The sequence below is a fragment of the Prionailurus viverrinus genome, chromosome B1, assembly GCF_022837055.1.
Source record: "Prionailurus viverrinus isolate Anna chromosome B1, UM_Priviv_1.0, whole genome shotgun sequence".
In the NCBI taxonomy this organism is placed as follows: domain Eukaryota; kingdom Metazoa; phylum Chordata; class Mammalia; order Carnivora; family Felidae; genus Prionailurus; species Prionailurus viverrinus.
The window spans coordinates 160,433,431-160,454,174 of record NC_062564.1 but is presented as its reverse complement, the minus strand read 5'-3'; the positions used below and the strand labels follow the sequence as shown (position 1 = coordinate 160,454,174).

The window sequence follows — 20,744 nt, the reverse complement described above, 5'->3', positions numbered from 1 at the left end:
AGGAATTTAAAATAAATTATTCTTAATTGATCCTTTATGTTAATCTATAATGGTATTTAATTTTTCTTCCATTAACTTTTTTTGGTAATAGCTTGATGGAGATACATTTTACATTACCATACAGCTAACTATGGATTGGCCCATTCTGGATGGTTCACATAAATAGAATCATACAGTTAGTATATGGTCCTTTCACTTAGCATAATGTTTTCAAGGTCCATCCATGTTGTATACACAGTACTTGTTTTCCTTTTATTGCCAAATAATATTCTCTTGGAGGGATATACAACATTTAGTTTATCCATTCATCAGTTAGAATATTTGGATTGTTGGGGCACCTGGGTGGCTCAGTCAGTTAAGTGTACAACTTAGGCTCAGGTCATGATATCATGGCTTGTGGTATCACATCGGGCTCTGTGCTGACAGCTCAGAGACTGGAGCCTGTATCGGATTCTGTGTCTCCCTCTCTCTCTGCCCCTCCCCCACCCATGCAGTGTCTCTCTGTCTCAAAAATAAACATTAAAAAAAATTAAAAAAAAAAAAGAATATTTGGATTGTTTCTGTTTTTTTGCTTTTGTGAATAATTCTATGAGCATTCATTTGCAAGTTTTTGTGGACATAAGTTTTTATTTCTCTTGGGTATGTACAGTTAACCCTTGAACAATGCAGGGATAAGGGGCACCAACCCCGACGTAGTCAAAAATCTGCATATACCTTTTGACTCCCCCAAAACTTAACCACTAGTAGCCTACTGTTGACCAGACTCCTTGCCAATAACATAAACAGTCGATTAACACGTATTTTGTGTATGTGTTACATACTGTATTATAATAAAGTAAGCTAGAGAAAACATGTTAAGAAAATCCATGAGGAGGAGAAAATAAATTTACACTACTGTACTGTATTTATTGGGGGAAAAAAAGCACATATAAGCGGACCTGCACAATTCAAGCCCATGTTGTTCAAGGGTCATCTGTGTATACCTGGTAGTGGAGTTGCTAGGCCATATGGTTTTGAGGAGCTGCCAAACTGTTTTCCAAAGTGGCTGCACTATTTTACAATCTCACCAGCAGTGTATGAGTATTCCAATTTTTCCATATCCTAACCAATACTTGATAACATTTGTCATTTTGATTATAGCCATCCTTGTGGGTATGAAATCTTCCATCTCATTGTGGTTTTGATTTGCATTTCTGTCATTGGTAAAGATAGTGTGCATCTTTTCATATACTTGTCATTTATGTATCTTTACAGGAATACGCTCAACACTTTTTTAAAGGTTTTTTTTGTTTTTTGTTTTTTTTAGTTTATTTATTTTGAGAGAGAGTGTGAACAGGGGAGGGGCAGAGAAGGGATCAAAGGATCTGAAGTGGGCTCTGTGCTGACAGCAGAGAGACTGATGTGGGGCTCAAACTCAGGAACTGTGAGATGTCTGAAGTCGGACACTTACTGAGCCACTCAGGCGCCCTTCAGTTTCTTATGTGTGTAACAGGGAGTACCTACATCATAAGGTTGTTGCAGAGAGAAAAAGTGTTTAGAATATGCCTGGTACATAGTAAGTGCTCAACAAAGGTTACTTTCATTATCTTTTTTCACGGAGCTGGTTTAAGAAAGAAAATAAAGAGACTTATAAATACAAGGTATTAAGTGTCATGATCGAAGCATGCATTGGGATTATGGAGCCCAGTGCAGAGCCTGCTTAGGATTCATCCCCACCCCCCCTCAATAAATAAACTTAAAAAAAAAAAAAGCTCAGTACTGTATGTATATTGTCTATATTGTTAGAATTGTATTTGCCTTATTTACCGTATTTAACCCTAATTATTATATTCTTGCAGGAGAACGCCCATATAAATGTGAACTTTGTCCTTACTCAAGTTCTCAGAAGACTCATCTAACTAGACATATGCGTACTCATTCAGGTTGGTGAGAAATGGGAACTCTTCTATGATTTTTAGTAAACAATTTGTCATGATAAGGAAGTTCTAGACCTGGAACTGGGTCATTATTTATGATTGATTTATTTTTAAAAGCAGTTTATGATTTCTTTTTAATAATTAGAATTAGAGTGAAAAATTGGTGTTGTATTCATGTGGAGCTGTATTTATTTTTTTTTTTATTTAAAAAAAAAATTTTTTTTTTCAACGTTTATTTATTTTTGGGACAGAGAGAGACAGAGCATGAACGGGGGAGGGGCAGAGAGAGAGGGAGACACAGAATCGGAAACAGGCTCCAGGCTCTGAGCCATCAGCCCAGAGTCCGATGCGGGGCTCGAACTCACGGACCGCGAGATCATGACCTGGCTGAAGTCGGACGCTTAACCGACTGCGCCACCCAGGCGCCCCTGGAGCTGTATTTAAATGTAGATTCTTAATAAGGAATCCATAGGTGGAACTCTTGAAACTGGATGTAAATGCACGCATGCACCTTTTCTGGGCAGAGGGTCCTTAATATTCACCAGATCTTCAACTTAATATGACTAATAAAACTTGAACTACTAGCATAGACTAAGGCTATGATACAACCCCTACCTTCTAACCCTCTCCCACCCCAACACAATAGAACACCAAATTTCACAGTGTGTGGTTTTCAGGTTACAAGGATTCCTTCTTAACTTCAGTCCTGAACTGTGGGTTTGTCCTCTTTTGAGAGCTGATAGGGCTTCTGTGGGCTGATTTACAAAAGCCAAACTTTAAAGAATAATGGATAATCCACGATCTCAATTAATTAATTTATAATAGATAAAATGCAGGACTAAAATAGATAATCCAGGTTCTCAGTTTATTAATCTGTAATAGATAAAATGCAGGACTATAAATGCAGTAGATTTGTCCACTCTGGTGACTGAGATAATCATGATCACCAACCAGAATTGGTCTCCATTATCAAGATAGGTAGATGGCAAAATTAAAAAGTAAATGTTAGCTTAGGTAGTCTTGAATGGTTAATTCATTTTGGCTACAGTTGATCCTTGGTGAACTACCACATCTGATCAGAATACCCTACTTCCAAATTTAGAATATATACCCCTGTGGGGAAACTATGCTAAAATCTTCCTGTTAACAAAAGTATACATAGGCCCATCTCCCTTTAATAATTAATTGCCTTGAATTTGTGCTGTCTGGATAGCCACCAGCCTTATGTGGTTGTTGAGCTTGTGAAATGTAGCTAGTTTGAATTGAAATGTATACAATACATAGATGAATTCAAACTGAATAAAAGCATGTAAAATATCTATTTTGGGGTGCCTGTCTGGCTCAGTTAGAAGAGCGTGTGACTCTTGATCTTGGAGTCTTGAGTTTGAGCCCCATGTTGGGTTTAGAGATTACTTAAATAAATAAAACTTTAAAAAATTTTAAATACTGATTACATGTTGACATGACATTGGTTATATTGGGTTAATTTTATCTGTTTTTTACTTTTGTAATGTGACTACTATAAAATTTAAAATTACATATATTGCTTGCATTTTATTTCTCTTGGATATCACTATTTTAAGTCAGTGAGTAACACTTGATTACAGATTCTGACTTGAGCAGCTGCAAAGGGGTCACATAATATACGTGCTAGCTTTTCTTCATCCTACAGGTTTGTCATGTTAATATACTTTGAATGTTCCTTTTAAATCTCCTAAGCTATTAGTTGAGTCACTTAACCAGAAACCTGATTTTATTGCTTTGGGGTACGCCCTGGTTTCATTTTCTAAGGGTAGGTTTGGATGCTCTCTCAGGCTTTGTTGAGGGTAGGCATCATGTTCTTTTGATAGGTGTGATCTAGCCTTTAAATAAAACATTTAAGAATTTTGTATGAGTTAACTCATTTTAGTCTTTTTTAAAAAAACATTTATTTTGAGAGAGACAGCAAGTAGGGGAGGGGCAGAGAGAGGGAGAGAGAATCCCAAGATCGATGCAAGGCTTGATCTCATAAACGGTGAGAGAGAAATCGAGTCAGACACTGAGCCACCTAGCACCCCTCATTTTAGTCTTTATAACTGTACTATCATGTATAAGTTCTATTACTGTCCCTGTTTTACCAATGGGGAAACTAAACTAACGCTTTGAGGGAATATGGCCATTTTTCCTGTAGAATGACCCCCTTTCTGGATTTGTCTTATTTGCTTTCTCATGGTGTCATATAGTTTTTCCTTTGACCCTGTGCCTTGTATTAATTGTACACTGGAAATTAAATCTGAATGCTTGAATTCTACTTAATGTGTCTCATTTGAAGTCCTATCTGGTTGACCCATTATTAGTGTTGCTGGGTCACTGGATTAGAATGATGACAAACTTGTATCTTTTTCATTGAGTCAATAATACTTGTGTCACTGTCTCAGTGTCTGGTGTTTTACACTAGTCAGTAACTTTTGTGTGAGTAATTTTTGTGTTTGTTAGCTGTTGTCTTTTGAATCTCTTCACTATGTTAAAAAAGATGATAACTCCTTAGTCGCTGTTATAGTACAGCAAGTATTTTAAAAGTCTCTTAATGAGTCGTAGCTACTATTTTTTTTAATGTTTAAGAGAGAGAGGGAGAGAGAATGCCTTGTGGTTGGCACATAGCCCCATGAGGGCTAGATCCCATGAACTTGTGAGATCACGACCTGAGCTGAAATCAAGTCATGTGCTTACCTGATAAATCCACCCAGGTGTCCCACTACTATTATTATTTTTTAAGATTTTATTTTTCTAAGTAATCTTTACATCCAATGTGGGGCTCAAACTCACAACCCCGAGTTCGAGAGCCGCATGCTCTGCTGGCTGAGGTAGCCAGGCATCCCAGTAGTAGCTATTATTTATTATATGCATGCCAGGCACTGAAAAATTAATCTTAGTACTCCTAAAATACTTAATCCCAGTTTATGGTTTAGGACACAGGTGTAAGATAAATGCTTTATCTAAGGTTGTCATTCCTTTAAATCAGAAGAAGAGCTAAGATTTCGCCTTAAACTGCCTACCCTCCGTTTTCAGTTATCAGCAGTGTTAGAAATTATGGCTCAGAAAATGGCTCAAGAAGCTATAGCATAATGAAATTGAAACCACAGTGTATAGAGAGAGCAGATATTGTCTTTTATTGGATGCCAATGGTTTGAGACTCAAATAGGAAATAGTTTGTTTTGTGTATGAGTGTGCAGTTATTTCCAGCAGATCCTATATTTTAATGCTTTTAATAGAAGTTGCCAGTAGCGCTTGTAAGTAAAGTAAGGCTATGTTAGATCAAATTGGGTTGGTAGTTTTTTCTTTTTAATGGATTGCATGGAGTGAATATCTTGGGTGCCTCATCTGTGGCCTGGAGTCTGAACTTTAAGGTCCCCATGGGCATGTTTGTTCCTTGTTCATGTGAGTGTATTTTAGGGAAGAAAACTGTGCTCAGTCTCTTATTTTTGGAAGAGATTAGGCTCTATGGAGTTGGTACATTTTAGCTTCATCTATAGGGTTTGTCTTTTTAGGGCAAAGTAAGAAAGGATCAAAATGTTGATTAGGTGAAAAACTGTTATACTAAATTAATCTAACCTTATCTGGTGTTATTCTCCATTTTATTGGTGTTTCTCCCCAATGGTATTAAAGTGTCCTTCACTTGGCTAGTCTTAATTACACTGACATTATATGTTCTCCCTTTCTTATTCTCAGAAATGGTACCATTTCATCCTGGATGAGATACTTCATTCTGGATGAAATACATCTAGTTTGTTTTGTATATGCTGTTACAATATTTGGCTAGTACCCCGTCTTGCTAGCATAGGAGTTCATCTTGAATATTTTTCCATAATGAGTATAATAGATGTTTGTTAAAGGAGATTAACAATTTACCAAGTTCCACTTCCATGTATTACTCTTTTTAAGGTGGAAAAATATTTTATTCAGCAATAAATTTATTTTCCTTTCACCAAGTATTTGATAATTATTATGGAGGCACTATTTTAATAGCTGGACTTATTTGAAAGATATTGTGGTTTGACAGTCTTCATGAATTCTAGAATAAGCTTTTTCCCTGTTTGCTATTTTATTTTTCCCCTCATTAAAAAAAATATTTATTTAAATTCAAGTTAGTTAACATACAGTGTAGTATTGGTTTCAGAAGTAGAACTCAGTGATTCATCACTTACATACAACACCCAGTGCTTATCCCAAGTGCCCTCCTTGATGCCCATCACCTATCTAGCCCATCATCCCCCACCCACCTCCCCACCAGCAATCCTCAGTTTGTTCTCTGTATTTAAGAGTCTTAGGGTTTGCCTCCCTCTCTGCTTTTTATCTTATTTTTCCTTCCCTTCCCCTGTGTTCTTCTGTTGTATTTCTTAAATTCCACATATGAGTGAAATCATATGATATTTGTCTTTTTTCTCATTTTAACATGTCATGTCAAATTCAACTTACTATGCAGTTCGGGGTTTTGTTGTCAGTAAACATTTTTTATTGAAATATAGTTGATATATAATGTTATGTTAATTTCAGGTGTATAGAATAAATTTTTAAACAGTATTATATTGAGGTTCAATTTACACATGTGAAAATGCATACATGTATCTGAAGTGTACAGGTCAGTGACTTCACATGGTTTCTCCTGTTTGACTGCCACCTGGAGGAAGAACTGAAACATTTCTACACCCTCAGAAAAGTTTTCCCCTTACCCTTTCCAGTCAGTACTCCCTCATAGTCTATCTACCCCCAACTGATACTCTGACTTCTATCAAAAAGATTACTGTAATATTTTTCTATAAAATGTTTTTGACATTCATCCCATGCTGCTTTATCAGAACTTTGTTTTTATTGCTGGGTAGTAATCAATTGTGTACCTCAGTACTCTCTAATTAAAAGTCCCTTGTGGGGTGCCTGGGTGAGGTTAAGCATCTGACTTCGGCTCAGGTCATGAACTAGTGGTTTGTGGGTTCAAGCCCTACATTGGGCTCTGTGCTGACAGCTCAGAGCCTGGAGCCTGCTTCAGATTCTGTGTCTCCCTCTCTCTCTGTTCCTTTCCTGCTCTTACTCTTATTATAACCAAAAATAAATAAAGGTTATAAAGTATAAAGGTCCCTTGCTATTCTTTCCAGATTCTTGATAAAAATGTGTAAAGCATATAAAAAAACTTTCCCCTTTTGAATTTGCTGTATACCTTTAAGTTAATTTGGGAAGAATAAAATAGGCATCTGATACATATATAAAGATGAAAAACAGATAAATATTATTAGAATTGGAAAGGAATTAAGTTAAAATCATTGATACAAGGCAAAAATTTTTATTTACCTAGGTACTAATAAACTATAAAGTTTTGATGACTAAATCTTCTAATACAAGCAAGATTTAATGTCAAGAAAATAAAACTGAGGGGAAGGAATGGAGCAAGTAAACTTTGCCATCAAAATTTAAACAGATTTTTATGAACTCCCTTTCTCTGACCATTTCATATGTAGAGGCTAGCACTTTGATGCTTGCTATGTAAATACCCTTATTAGTTAGGAGTTTTACAATGGCGATATTTCTATTAGCACAAATGTTTTCATAAAAAGATAAACTTCATTCATCAGCTATTAGAAGTAGGGTTTAAATGGAAAAGAAGATAGAGGTGTCTGGGTGACTCAGTTAAGCGTCTGACTCTTGATTTTGGCTCAGGTCAATCTCCTGGTCGTGAGATTGAACCTCAAGTTGGGCTCTGCACTCACAGCGCAGGGCCTGCTTGGGATATTCTCTCTCTCTCTCTCTCTCTCTCTCTCTCTCTCTCTCTCTCTCTTTCTCTCTCTCTCTCTCTCTTTTTCTTTTTTTCACTCTCTCACTCTCCCTCTCTTTCTCTCTCAAAATAAATAAATAAACTTAAAAAAATGGAAAGGCAGGATAAACACATGAATCTTGCCTTTTGTTTATCCATACTAAATTACCAGTTCTGAAAGTGATGATTTATAGGTAATGTATTTGGACTGCTTGACTCTTTGCTCCAGACTAAGTGCTTTATATAGATTAAATTATTTATAGCTCACAGCACTTAAAGTATTTTACAGATAAGGACATTGAACCTTACAGTTTTCAGTACATTGCTTAATATCTCAGTGAGTTGGAAAAGAGCCCATATTTATTTGATCTCCCAGATAGTCTCATTCTAGAAAAAGTTCTTTTTTTTTAATAGTTTATATATTTATTTTGAGAGAGTATGAGTGGGGAAGGGGCAGAGAGAGAGGGAGAAAGAGAATCCCAAGCAGGCTCCACACTGTCAATGCGGTGCCCAGTGTGGGGCATCATCCCATGAACTGTGAGATCATGACCTGAGAAGAAGTCAAAAGTGGACTCTTAACCAACTGAATGACCCAGGTGCCCTTCTAGAAGAAATCCTTAACCATTATGTCACCTGTCTTTCCCTATTCTGTGTCTATATATGTTAAGCAAATGTTTATCTCCACTGAGGTCATTTATGGAGAGGACAAGAAAGGGCTAAGTAATGCAGCATGTTGTAGAAACCTCTATTTATGAATCTCTTAGTGGACTAATGTGGAAAATGAGTTGTCCAATTAGCTATATAGCCAATCTGATATACCTGGATAAGTTTTTGTTTTTGTGATTATTTTTATCATCAGACATTTTTTTAATCATGTAAAGCTTACCATGGTTTTACTTAATGTCTGAGAAATTTGCTTTATGAAAAAATTAGATTTGCTATGAATTTGATAATGTTTGAGAGATGAATTTTCATAAATGTCAATTTCCATTTTTCTACTATGCATTCCATTGGACCAGTGGGGTATGGATACCATTTGGTAATATTTACTAGAGTGTGATCTAGATGGGTATGTATTCAGGTAGAATGTGTTAATCTTACACCTTTAATTTGGGGGTGGGGGTGGTTTTGGTTTTGTATGTACCTGTGATCTGTGATCATGACTTTCTTCAATTATTTTACATACCATATCTATTTGTATGCCCTTTCTCATTTATGTAGTTTCTTTGCTCGTTTGTTAGAAGAAGGTAGGGAAAAATTAAGAAAAGGTTTCTGGCTTTACTATATTTTTGCTTTAAAATAACACTTCTGGCTGGAAGAATTTGCTGAGTGAAACTTTACTTTTGCAGGGATGGACAAAAGAGTTAAATTTAAAGAAAAGGCCTTTTGCTCCCTGAGGCCAAAACTTTTGTTTTACAACTTCTACATGGAAGATCTGGGAATATAGCCTGGAGTGTAAGATCTTTCTTTTGAAGTCTCAAGATTTATCTTCAGAATGGATGGGAATTTTACATTCTGCTCCATTATACATTTGTTTTAACTGAACATAAAACATTTAAAATTATCTTTTCTCTTTGAGTGCCCTTGTCCCAAAATTCACATCCAGAACCCAACTAACTTTGCCAATAATTGTTGTGTACTTCTTGATGAATTGCTGTTCTCATATAGTGTTTGAGAGCTTTAGCTTCATGAACTTTTTAGAAGATGATGCTTAAATGAGATCATTGTTCCTGCATTTGGTGTGAGAATTAATGTCAAGGGGTAGAGAAAAGATCTACAAATAAATATGGTAAATGTAAAGTGCATGATACAGTCTTTTCAATGAATAGTTTTTGTGTGTGTTTTTTAAACATATATCCAATTCCCTATATTTTAATAAAAACTTGAATTCATTTCTTAATCTCTGTCCTCTCTAACATCTCTTGTTTACCTTTAGGTGAGAAGCCATTTAAATGTGATCAGTGCAGTTATGTGGCCTCTAATCAACATGAAGTAACCCGCCATGCAAGACAGGTTCATAATGGGCCTAAACCTCTTAACTGTCCACATTGTGACTACAAAACAGCAGATAGAAGTAACTTCAAAAAACATGTAGAGCTACATGTGAATCCACGGCAGTTCAATTGTCCTGTATGCGACTATGCAGCTTCTAAGAAGTGTAATCTGCAGTATCATTTCAAATCTAAGCATCCTACTTGTCCTAATAAAACAATGGATGTCTCAAAAGTGAAACTAAAGAAAACCAAAAAGCGAGAGGCTGACTTGCCTGATAACAACATTACCAATGAAAAAACAGAAATAGAACAGACAAAAATAAAGGGGGATGTGGCTGGAAAGAAGAATGAAAAGTCTGTAAAAGTGGAGAAAAAAGATAATGTTTCAAAAGAGAAAAAGTCTTGTAGTAATGCTTCAATCCAAGTGACTACCAGAACTCGCAAATCAGCAATGGAAACTAAAGAAATGGATGTGCACACAGGAAATAATTCAGAAGCAACCTGTAAAACCAAGAAAGGCAAAAGGAAGATGGAAGCTGAAGCCCATCCCTTACAAGATCCTGTTAACGAGGAGGAACCTGTGACAAAAAAGAAAAAGAAGGCAGAAAGCAAATCCAAAAATAATCAGGAAGTGCCAAAAGGTGACAACAAAGTAGAGGAGAATAAAAAGCAAAATACCTGCATGAAAAAAAGTACAAAGAAGAAAACTCTGAAAAATAAGTCAAGTAAAAAAAGCAGCAAGCCTGCTCAGAAGGAGGTTGCTCAGAAAGGGCCTGCTCAGACGGAGCCTTCTCCCAGGGGGCCTGCGCAGACGGAGCCTTCTCCCAGGGGGCCTGCACAGACAGAGCCTTCTCCCAGGGGGTCTGCTCAGACGGAGCCTTCTCCCAGGGGGCCTGTGCAGATGGAGCCTTCTCCCAGGGGGCCTGCTCAGACGGAGCCTTCTCCCAGGGGGCCTGCACAGACAGAGCCTTCTCCCAGGGGGCCTGCTCAGACGGAGCCTTCTCCAAGGGGGCCTGGGCAGACGGAGCCATCTCCTGTCCCAGAGCCTGCTCAGACGGATATGGGTCAGAGAGAGCTGCCTCCTGCCACAGAGCCTGCTCCGACAGAGTCCCCTCCTTCTGTGGGGTCTGCTCAGATGGAGGTAGTTCAGACGGAGCCTCCTCCCACAGAGCCTCCTCTTCACATGGAACCAATTCCCAAAAAGTCTCCTCGAAAAGATAATAAAAAGGAAAAGTCCCACACACAGAGTGAAATGGCACAGAAGGAGCAAGTCCTTATTGAAGTTGGCTTAGTGCCTGTTAAAGATAGCCAGCTTCTAAAGGAAAGTGTGGGTGCGAGAGATCTCTTACCACCATCAACACCACTGCCAAAGGAAAACTTAACAGAAGAGGAGTCAAAAGACCAAAAATTATTCACCGAAGACGAAGGAAATAAAGAAGCCCCTCTTCAAAAAGAAGTAAAAGAGGCAGATAAAAGTCTAGCTGGTGTTGCTGCTATTATCAATGAATCTGCTAATATTTCATCCTCTGAACAAAACTTGAATATGCCAGAGGGTGAAACTTTAGATGGTAAGTGTCAGGCTGGCGCAATGCTTTGTGAAATGGAAATGGACACTGATGAGAACAAAACAGAGAATCCCCCTGGCAAAGACTCAGCAGTTGAAGAACAAATGTCACCACTGCTGCTTCCCCTAGCAATAGAAAACCATGAAGCAGTGTCCAAAACTACTGCGACATCACCTCCTGTCACCACGGCAGTAAATGAGTCTCAGGAAATGGATGAAGACGAAGGCATCCATAGTCATGATGGAAGTGATCTAAGTGACAACATGTCAGAGGGTAGTGATGATTCTGGATTGAATGGGGCCCGGCCAGTTCCACAAGAAACCAGCAGGAAAAATGCTAAGGAGACCTTGGCAGGCAAAGTGGCTGAGGGAGATTTTGTTTGTATCTTCTGTGATCGTTCTTTTCGAAAGGAAAAAGATTATAGCAAGCACCTCAATCGCCATTTGGTTAATGTATACTTCCTTGAAAAAGCAGCTAAAGGGCAGGAGTAATTAAACGTAGGATAAGGCTTCAGTTCTTAGTTTATAAGATCTATTACATTTAATATTCATTTATAGTTATAGACAACGTTTTATTTTTTAAATTGCTTTAATTAGTGTCCAATGTTGATTTTTAAGTGGCACTCTTTTCCTTAGGACTCTGTACACCTATTGATGGGTAAATTTTAGCATATCCAAGGAAGTTAGTGTACTAAACCAGCAGACTCCTAAATCTGTTAGTTTATACATTTAATTGAAATGAGAAGGCCAAGGTGGTATTGTAGCATTCCGTTGCTTTGTCTGGCTGTAATTTGTCACTTTTCTCGCCATGTCTGTCTTCTTGTTTCACTTTAGTGTTTTCTTAGTTCCTGGTTTAGCGCTATAAAAATTGGCATACGTAAATAGCAAATTACTTGAAAAATTTGCCTGCTTTATATAAAGTTAGCACTTTAAAATTTTTTTAGAGATGAGAAGAGACAGTTAAATTGAAGAAAAATTCTCCCAACAGTGGACATTGTATCAGTCCAGGTATTTACTTCCTGAATTTTGATCAATATTTCTTATTTGTGTGTGTTAATTGTCATAAAAACAATGATTTTGGTGTGTGTGGTTTTTTGGGTTTTTTGTTTTTGTTTTTGGTTTGGTTTTTTTTTTTTTTTGGTGCTTTAATGGCTTAAGATGTTGCACATTGTTGTTTTTTTTTAACCTATGCAGTTCAATTTTTTTCTAGAAATAGCATTTGTGTTGAACAGTAACACTTTATACATATATATGCATGTTTATTTTGTCCTCTTTGGAGGGATGCTTTTAGTCTTGTTTGCAAAAGGGCAGTTTTCCTTTTCCTTTGCTGCAATTGTCTTTTTTGCAGAATATGTGTGCAAATTTGTGAGCAAATGAAACATGCAGGTTCAATCCATTGATTTTGAATTTCACATCTTATATCTATGCCAGAATCTGTATTTCACATAAGTTATTTATTTTAAATGGATGTAGTGAATTCACAGCTCTCATTTTGACCTGTACAAGAAACAAACCACTAGGCTCTATATTGAACAGATTTTTATCTCAGAAACCAACCATAAGTGAAAATTTTTGGCTTGTTTTAGTATAGCTACTTCCTAAATGTTCAGTGTTAAGTCATATCTTTGAGGAAAACCTTTTTACATAGATGGTTGGTGTCCATATGGCTACTTGGCTGAATAAAGAACTGAAAGTGATATTTGGAAACTGCAAACCTGGAATTAGGAGACATAATTACTCTTTCAAGTTATACAGAATATCAGTTGTGAGAGTCCAAAGCCATAGCAATTACACAGGAAACCTAGGTGGAGAGAAGTAGTATGAGTGCTGGGAGACCAGCTGCTACTTACTTCCTATGAATACAGTGCAAAAGGCAGGTGAAACTTAAGTACAGTCCAGATTTTAAAAATCACACTTTCTCAGGGATCTCCACAAACTAGTGGGTGTCCTGGCTGTCTCTGACAGCCTCTTTCTACAGGTGAGGCCTCAAATGAATTGCAGCTATCCTGGTGTTCCCATGGGGGCACTTTGTATGAAGAAAGAGTGTACTCCCAAACTTTTTTGGTAGGTTCTTTGGCCAGTTGCCAAAGAATATGAAAGAATCCAACATTGGATTTTTCTTGCTGATAGCAATTATTCATTACAGTAAAAGTGTGATCCCAATAGGGAATCTTGAACAGTGCTGATCCTCCCATGTTCTGTTCTGAAATAACCACTTTCTATGTCATTTATTTTCTTTTATCTGATGATCTCTTTGAGGCAGGTTTCAGAGTTTGGCAATGCAACATGAAAGATTAGGAAAAGCATTGATGAAGTGTGGGTGGAAAACTTGTTAAAAATCTGAGAGTGAAGTTTGAGTTAAAAGACATTTGAACTCGGAATTGACTGGGAGGCCAAAGATTTAAAGAAGAGAAGATTCTCTCAAGACATGAGGAGTAAGTTGTGTGTTAATGGTGTGTGTTTTGTGTGCATGAATGGGAATTTGTAAATGATGTTGAATTCTAGGTGAATTCATGGCTCCGACAATCATTGTCAACAGAAGATCAAGCTGCAAATATTTATGTTTTAAAACTTAAATTATAAAGCTAGTTAAATCTTTCTAACAACTAGTTTTAATGTTCATGGGTACATTTTATGTAAGTTACCTTTTACATTATATATGAAAAGACTCATGTTAAGTACAGATTGGAGATTGGGAATCAGTTTGGGGAAAGTTTTGTGGATTCTTTCATGCTACAAAAGAAAACAATTAGACTTCTAGGGAATTGGACAAATTTTCTTACCTAGTTTTTAAGACTAGAATGGTAAAAACAAAAATATGAAGGAAATTAAAACCCCTTATTATTAAATTGATCTGTGAAAACATTGTTACTGGAAATTGAGTGGGACTTGAGGCCTTTCTTCCAGAAAACAAGGACTTGATTGTCAGGCCTATATTAGGTTCTGAACTTTAATGCCATGTATTTGTACTTGTTAAAAATTGTTTCAATGAAAAATATATTAGTAATATGAACTTCTGGTCTAGTTGGGAGTTCTTCCATTTGAAAAATGTGATATTTGCATGGAACTGTTTGAATCTTTGTTTTCTCAGTTTCCCCTCCACTGGATAGAATTGAAACTAGAATTTTCCCTTTTGTTAAAGGAATAAAAAGTGAACATGTTATTTGTAAATTGATGTTTAGTAACTATAGAGATAAACTTGAAATGCTAGAATACATTATAAGCCTAATCCTAGGTAGTCTTATGAAAATGTATCTCTTTTATCTATCTTTTGAACCTATATTCACATTGGTCTTCAAGATATCTTAAGTTATATTTTTTCCTCTTTTCAGAGCTGCTTCTTTGGGGCTACTTTTTTAAATTGAGATGTAATTCATAAGGGGCTACATTTCTGATAAGGTTTCTTATAACTATGGTTGGATGTTTTGCTCTAGTCTTCCAAGAAGGGCCATTTTATTTTTTAGAGTTGCTTCTAAGGTCATGTGGTCTTTAACTTTGGGGACTATTTTGAATATAAGTGCTAATGCAGGTAAATTTAAACCCAAGTAGACCTCATCACATGTCACCCCATGAATGTTGACAATGGAAGGAATACCTTGCCTGTAGTATAATATCAGTTCTGGACTGAAAAGCTGGGGAAGAAACTTAATTTTCTTTTTTGCATAAATCAGAAAAACAGCTAGTGTGCAGTTTCCTTGTTGACCTCAGCAGATGAACTGAGCTGATAGTGTTAATTCAGATTGAAGAAATTATCTGAATCTTGGTTTGTGTAGACTTACAATCTACATGCAATATTAACTAAATCAGATAGCTTTTACATTTTCACGTGTGTGCATAGGCTCTCCCCACCCTTTTCAACATCCACTAGTTAATTGATCGTTTTAAACTGGCATTGAAACATTACAACAATGTTTTGTTGCACCAATTTTATAAACTTTTACAGTGCAATACGTGTTATTTTTCCGAGACAAACCAAAGGTTAATTTCTCAAGGTTCTTGCTGCCTGCTTTAGCAGCATTTGATGGGAGGATCTTTTATATACATTTATGATAGATGAAAAATAAACCAGATTGCAAATCTTTTTTTTTTTTTTTTTTAAATGCTTAAACCATGTACCAAGTTTTTGGTCCAAATTGTGTAGGATAAGTTAAACTTAAATTGCATTCTATTAACCAATATGAGTGTATTTCTGTAAGCATAGTTATGTTGAAATAAAGTTTTAAAAAGCATCTTATGCCTTTGTTTATTATTGGTACATCAAGTATTGAAGAACCAAATTTGTTTTGCTGTAATTGCAAGTATATTAATTCCAAAACTATTACGTCTGATAGCCCGTGGTAGGTAGAAAGGTCATGGCAGTCTGTTTGGGGTAACAATCCAGTGGGTAGTAGTCCAAAGCATATCTTTCCTAAATGGTGCTTTCTCAGAGATGGTCATCAGGAAGTAACAACCTAAAGACAATTCATAGTAGGTTTTACATAGTAATTACTTCCCAACCCTTAACAGTTTTAACATAAATATCCTTTCTCAGTAGTAGCAGGCCTGGTGTTAGTATATTTTGACTCATAATTAAAAAGATGCATTGAAGGGAAAATAAGTTGAATTACACTGAGTGTGGACAGCCAGGGTACCATTTTAAGAATTTTACTGTGTTTAGCGGAGCTCTGAGAAGAAAATGAAACTCAAGGGAAAGTGATAAGCCATGTTCTTAATAAGAGTCTGCTTTTTTTGTTAATGGAAAAACATGTGCTTTTAATGTGTTTTTGTTGAGGTGGAAAAAAAGGGGGAGAGGGTGATGGAGAAAACTGTGCAGAACATCAAAACAATTGGATTGCATTCTGTCCTGATACGGCAAGTGACCCGGAATGTATTGAGTCCTAAAGAATGGGACGTTTCATACTGATGAGAGATTCACCTTCTGACTTCTTTTGCAAGACTCCTATCAGCAAAAAAGCAAAATGAATTTGCAAGATTTATTTTATTGGCATGGTAGAATCAAGAACAAGGAGCATGAAAGTTTGCCTGACCCAAGGATATGTGGGGAATTTATCTTTGAATATAAATGCTATTGATGTCTGACTTGGTTTGTTATCTTTAATGAGTGAAAGAGTGGTTACAGGTGTCTTTCTCCAGTCCCTTTCTACCTCTTTTCCAGAGGCTTACCGTTGTTAGGATGTCTACATATGTGCTACATTTACACTTAACCAGTTGGCCATCTTTTTTTCTCCCCAAGTTCTCAGGGCTTGACTCATTTGTAGGTAGTTACAGTGTAGAAGTATGAGCTTCCAGCCAGGGTACTTCACAGCACTCTCCTCAGCTCCATAAAGGCAGATTGGTGAAGGTGCTAAGAACAATGTGCTAGTGTTTGGTAATAAGGGAAAGTTTCAGTGTTAAGAAATTGCCTTTTCAAAGGATTTTGATGCTCACTGTATCAAGTACTCTGTCAGCCTTTGAGATAGAGCTGGGTTCACAATGGGCCTCTCTTCCTAAGCACTATTAATGGGCAAACCATTTTAACTTTACTGACCTTATTTCTTCATCTATAAAAGGGGATATATGGAATTACTATCCAAAGAGTGGCTTTGAGTGTTAAATGCTTATGAAGCGTTTACGCTGGTGCTTTTATTAGGGCCTCTTTTAGCTACATGAAAAGCCAAGTAAGTATCCTTAAATATATAAAGTCCTTCCTCTATTTGGGCATGATTAAGTTGTACAGGTCACCTGCTTGTCTTGCAAAACTGAGCTTTTTTTAAAAAAAATTTTTTTTTTCAACGTTTATTTATTTTTGGGACAGAGAGAGACAGAGCATGAACGGGCAAGGGGCAGAGAGAGAGTGAGACACAGAATCGGAAACAGGCTCCAGGCTCTGAGCCATCAGCCCAGAGCCTGACGCGGGGCTCGAACTCACAGACCTGCGAGATCGTGACCTGGCTGAAGTCGGACGCTTAACCGACTGCGCCACCCAGGCGCCCCGCAAAACTGAGCTTTTAATGTTAAAGTAGTACGTGGGCTTTTGTATTAAACTATATTGTAATATCTTAAGAGTCAGAATGCTTTTATTTTTTTTCCAAATGCTTTTATATTCATTGCTTTATTTAAGCGGCTAAAATAGGTCCTGGTCCTTAGTAGGATAAATGGTTGCCCAGGCCGAGAATTGTGTGTGGTGAGTGTTTTTCCTTGATTTCAGCTAATTGATATACGATAGTAGTTTTACTGTAATTTTAAAATTCTGATAATGCAGAAATCTCTTCATTTATAGGCAAAGGTATTTTTCTGGATGCAAAGAGAGTCAATCCAAGTAGCAGGAAATAGCAAATCTTGAGAAAGAGTTTTTGTCAAGAAACTTGATTTTAAGAAAGGTTCAAACTTACAGAGAAGTTGCCAAAAATGTTACCTTGAAATTTTGTGTACCTTTCATGTGGATTCACTCACATTTGCTTTCTGTATATTATGTATGTATGATTTGCTGAACCACCAGAAATTAAGTGGCATACCCCCTTTATCTCTGAAAATTCATTTTGTGTCTCCTAGGGATAGGGCATTCTCTTGCACAACCACATTATATAGTTATCAAATTTAAAACTTTTAAGATTGGTATAGTATTTATATTACAATCTATATTCAAATTGTGCCAAATGTCTTAACTAGTAACCTTTAACAACCCCCCTGTTCCTATCACCCATTGCATTTGTTGTCTCATTTCTTCAGTTTCCTCTTAATTTGGAACAGTCCTCTAGCCTGTTCTTCACAACAGTAAGAGTTTGAAAAGTTCATGCCAGCTTTTTAAAAATGTTAATTTACATTATTCTAGTTGTTTCCTCATGCCTCAATTCAGGTTATGCATTTTGGAAGGAATACTAAATACTGGTGCATTGTACCAGAAGGCACACATCATGTCGTTTAACCCATTATTGGTGTTCACTCTTAGTTAAGGTGTTGTCCACCAGATTTCTCCATTGTAAAGTTATTTTTTCCCTTTATAATATTCTGTGGGAGGATATATTGAAACTATCTGAACTTTCAACAAACCCAATGATTTTAGCATATAATTAATATTTTTTTACAGTTTATTTTTGAGAGAGAGCATGAGCGGTGGAGGGGCAGAGAGGGAGGGAAAGAGAATCCCAAACAGGCTCCACCTCACAAACCATGAGATCATAACCTGAGCCAATATCAAGAGTGGAACGCTTAACCAGCTGAGAACTGAACCACCCAGGTGCCCCTAGCGTATAATTATTTTTGCTTGAATCAATTATACCTCCTGTTTGCTGGTACAGGGTCTGTCAAGAGGGGCTTTTTCTTCCCTTAGACTCCAGTTCTTGTTTCATGCATTTTACCTCAATTCAGCCAGTGGGGGGGTTGCCCTTTCTGACTCCTTTAATAAGGCTAAGTTACATTCTGTTAATACCTTGAGGATTCTTATTTATGACCAAATACTTTGAAACATACCAGATTTCTCTCTGCATAAGTCCTAACAGTATTGTAAAATTATGAAAGCTTGCTGGGATGTCTTAAGGGATAAACTGCAGGTGGAAATTTACCTGTGGTCAAGATTCTGTCACCAGAAGGGGCAATTTCAGAGAATCATGTCCTAATTCTACACTGATTTTTGAAATGCTACATACACCTTTTATTTCTTCATGTGTGTGCCCTAATTGCTTTTTTAAAATCACATAATGCATGGGACCCTGGGTGGCTCAGTTGGTTAAGCACCTAACTTCAGCTTATGTCGTGATCTCACAGTTCGTGAGTTCAAGCCCTGCATTGCACTCTCTGCTGTCAGCACAGAGCCCACTTCAGATCCTCTGTCCCCTTCTTTTTCTGCCCCTTCCCTGCTTGCACTCTCTATGGCTCTCTCAAAAGAAACAAATAAAAAAAAAAAATCACATAATGCAGGGGCGCCTGGGTGGTTCAGTCAGTTAAATGTCTGACTCTTAATTTCAGCTCAGGTCATGATCTCACGGTTCATGGGATCAAGCCCCACGTTGGGCTTTGTGCTGACAGCACAGCCTGCTTGGGATTCTCTCTCCCTCTCCTCTCCCCTGCTTGTGCGCTCGCTCTCTCTCTCTCTCTCTCTCTCTCTCTCAAACATTGAAAATAAATTCTGAAGCACAGAAAGATAAAATTTCTTTAAAAACCACAATACGTATGTAAATTCTCAAAATTCAAATAAGTGAATCCATCTTGAATAGCTCTCTTCTTATAAACGCTTACTCTTTCTAGAGTGAACTGTCAATGGTTTACTGTTAACTTTTTACCTCTATCTGTATACATATTAAAATATTTTGTTTCTATGCTTTGACATAAATTGAATTGTTGATTTTGCAATTTGCAGAATTTGGAGATCTTTGTCAGTAGTTAAGCATCTTCCTCATTAACTATTGCATAATGTTCCAAAGGGTGGATGTGTCAGGTTTTTATCACTTTAATGCCTATTCTCTGGCCTCCTTATTGCCAAAATTGGTTTACAATATGGAGGTATTCTGAGAGTGGAAACCATATAAAGTGAGGTTCAGAGAACTCATAATTTCTTACAGTCTTAAAAATTACATTGGTTTATGCTTGTGTTCTTTAAAAAAATTTTCTTTAACATTTATTCATTTTTGAGAGACAGTGAGTTAGTTGGGGGGAGGGGCAGAGAGCGGGAGACACAGAATCTGAAGCAGGCTCCAGGCTCTGAGCTGTCAGCACAGAGCCTGACTTGGGACTTGAACTCACCGCAAGATCATGCCCTGAGCTGGTGGTATGCTTAACCAACTGAGCCACCCAGGTGCCCCTATGCTTGTGTTCTTAAGATAGAACTTCTTTCACGTTTTCTAATACCAATCAAGTCTTGCACTTTTTATGTTAAAGGTTTTTTGTTTGTTTTTTTTTTACACAGAGGATGTATATATTTGGAATGTTTATTTTCGTGTTGCTTAAAATAACAGAATGATGAATAACATGTCCAATATTTAATGTTCAGCATAGATGTGGGTAAGTAATAGTACCTCACACTCAGCTAACATGACTGGGATGAATGAATTATCCACATAATGATATAGTAAGGTATTACAATAATTTAAAGAGGTCCCTATTTGAGCATAGATCTAACTAGCTAGGTCATGTCTACTACACCAGTGTGGGGAGAATCTTACTGGCTTGAAACAAAGATTTTTCTGATGAGTTGCTGTTGTGCCCTGTGCACAGAAATATGAAATTCCATTAAAGGAAGCTGTTGTTAGAAATAAAATGGCTGATTTTGTGTAAAAGTAGATATGACCCATGATCCATGTGAGACAACCTTGGAGACACTCATGCCGTTGGGAAACTGCGCAGGCTGGAGATCCTGCATTAGCATCTAGGAGTAGAAGTACTTGTAAGTACCAAGCAGTATTCTAAGCACATCACATTAACTGAATCCCCTCATCATCACTGAGAAGTAGGTGGTTAATTCCCACATTGCATCCTACAGACAAGTGAATTGCTTGATGTCACAGTAGGAAGTG

At 37.0% G+C, this 20,744-nt stretch overlaps 1 protein-coding gene across 3 annotated transcripts in view; it reads left to right on the top strand.

Annotated features, from left to right (window-relative positions):
• REST (RE1 silencing transcription factor) overlaps positions 1-15,485 on the top strand; it is an 84,161-nt gene extending 68,676 nt beyond the window's left edge. For all 3 annotated transcript variants that reach the window (XM_047856687.1, XM_047856688.1, XM_047856686.1), the window contains exons 3-4: positions 1,839-1,922; positions 9,635-15,485. In XM_047856687.1, coding sequence (XP_047712643.1) covers positions 1,839-1,922; positions 9,635-11,748 — 2,198 coding nt within the window. In that variant the 3' untranslated portion in view covers positions 11,749-15,485. The remainder of the gene's footprint in view (positions 1-1,838; positions 1,923-9,634) is intronic.
• Positions 15,486-20,744: the final 5,259 nt, after the last annotated feature.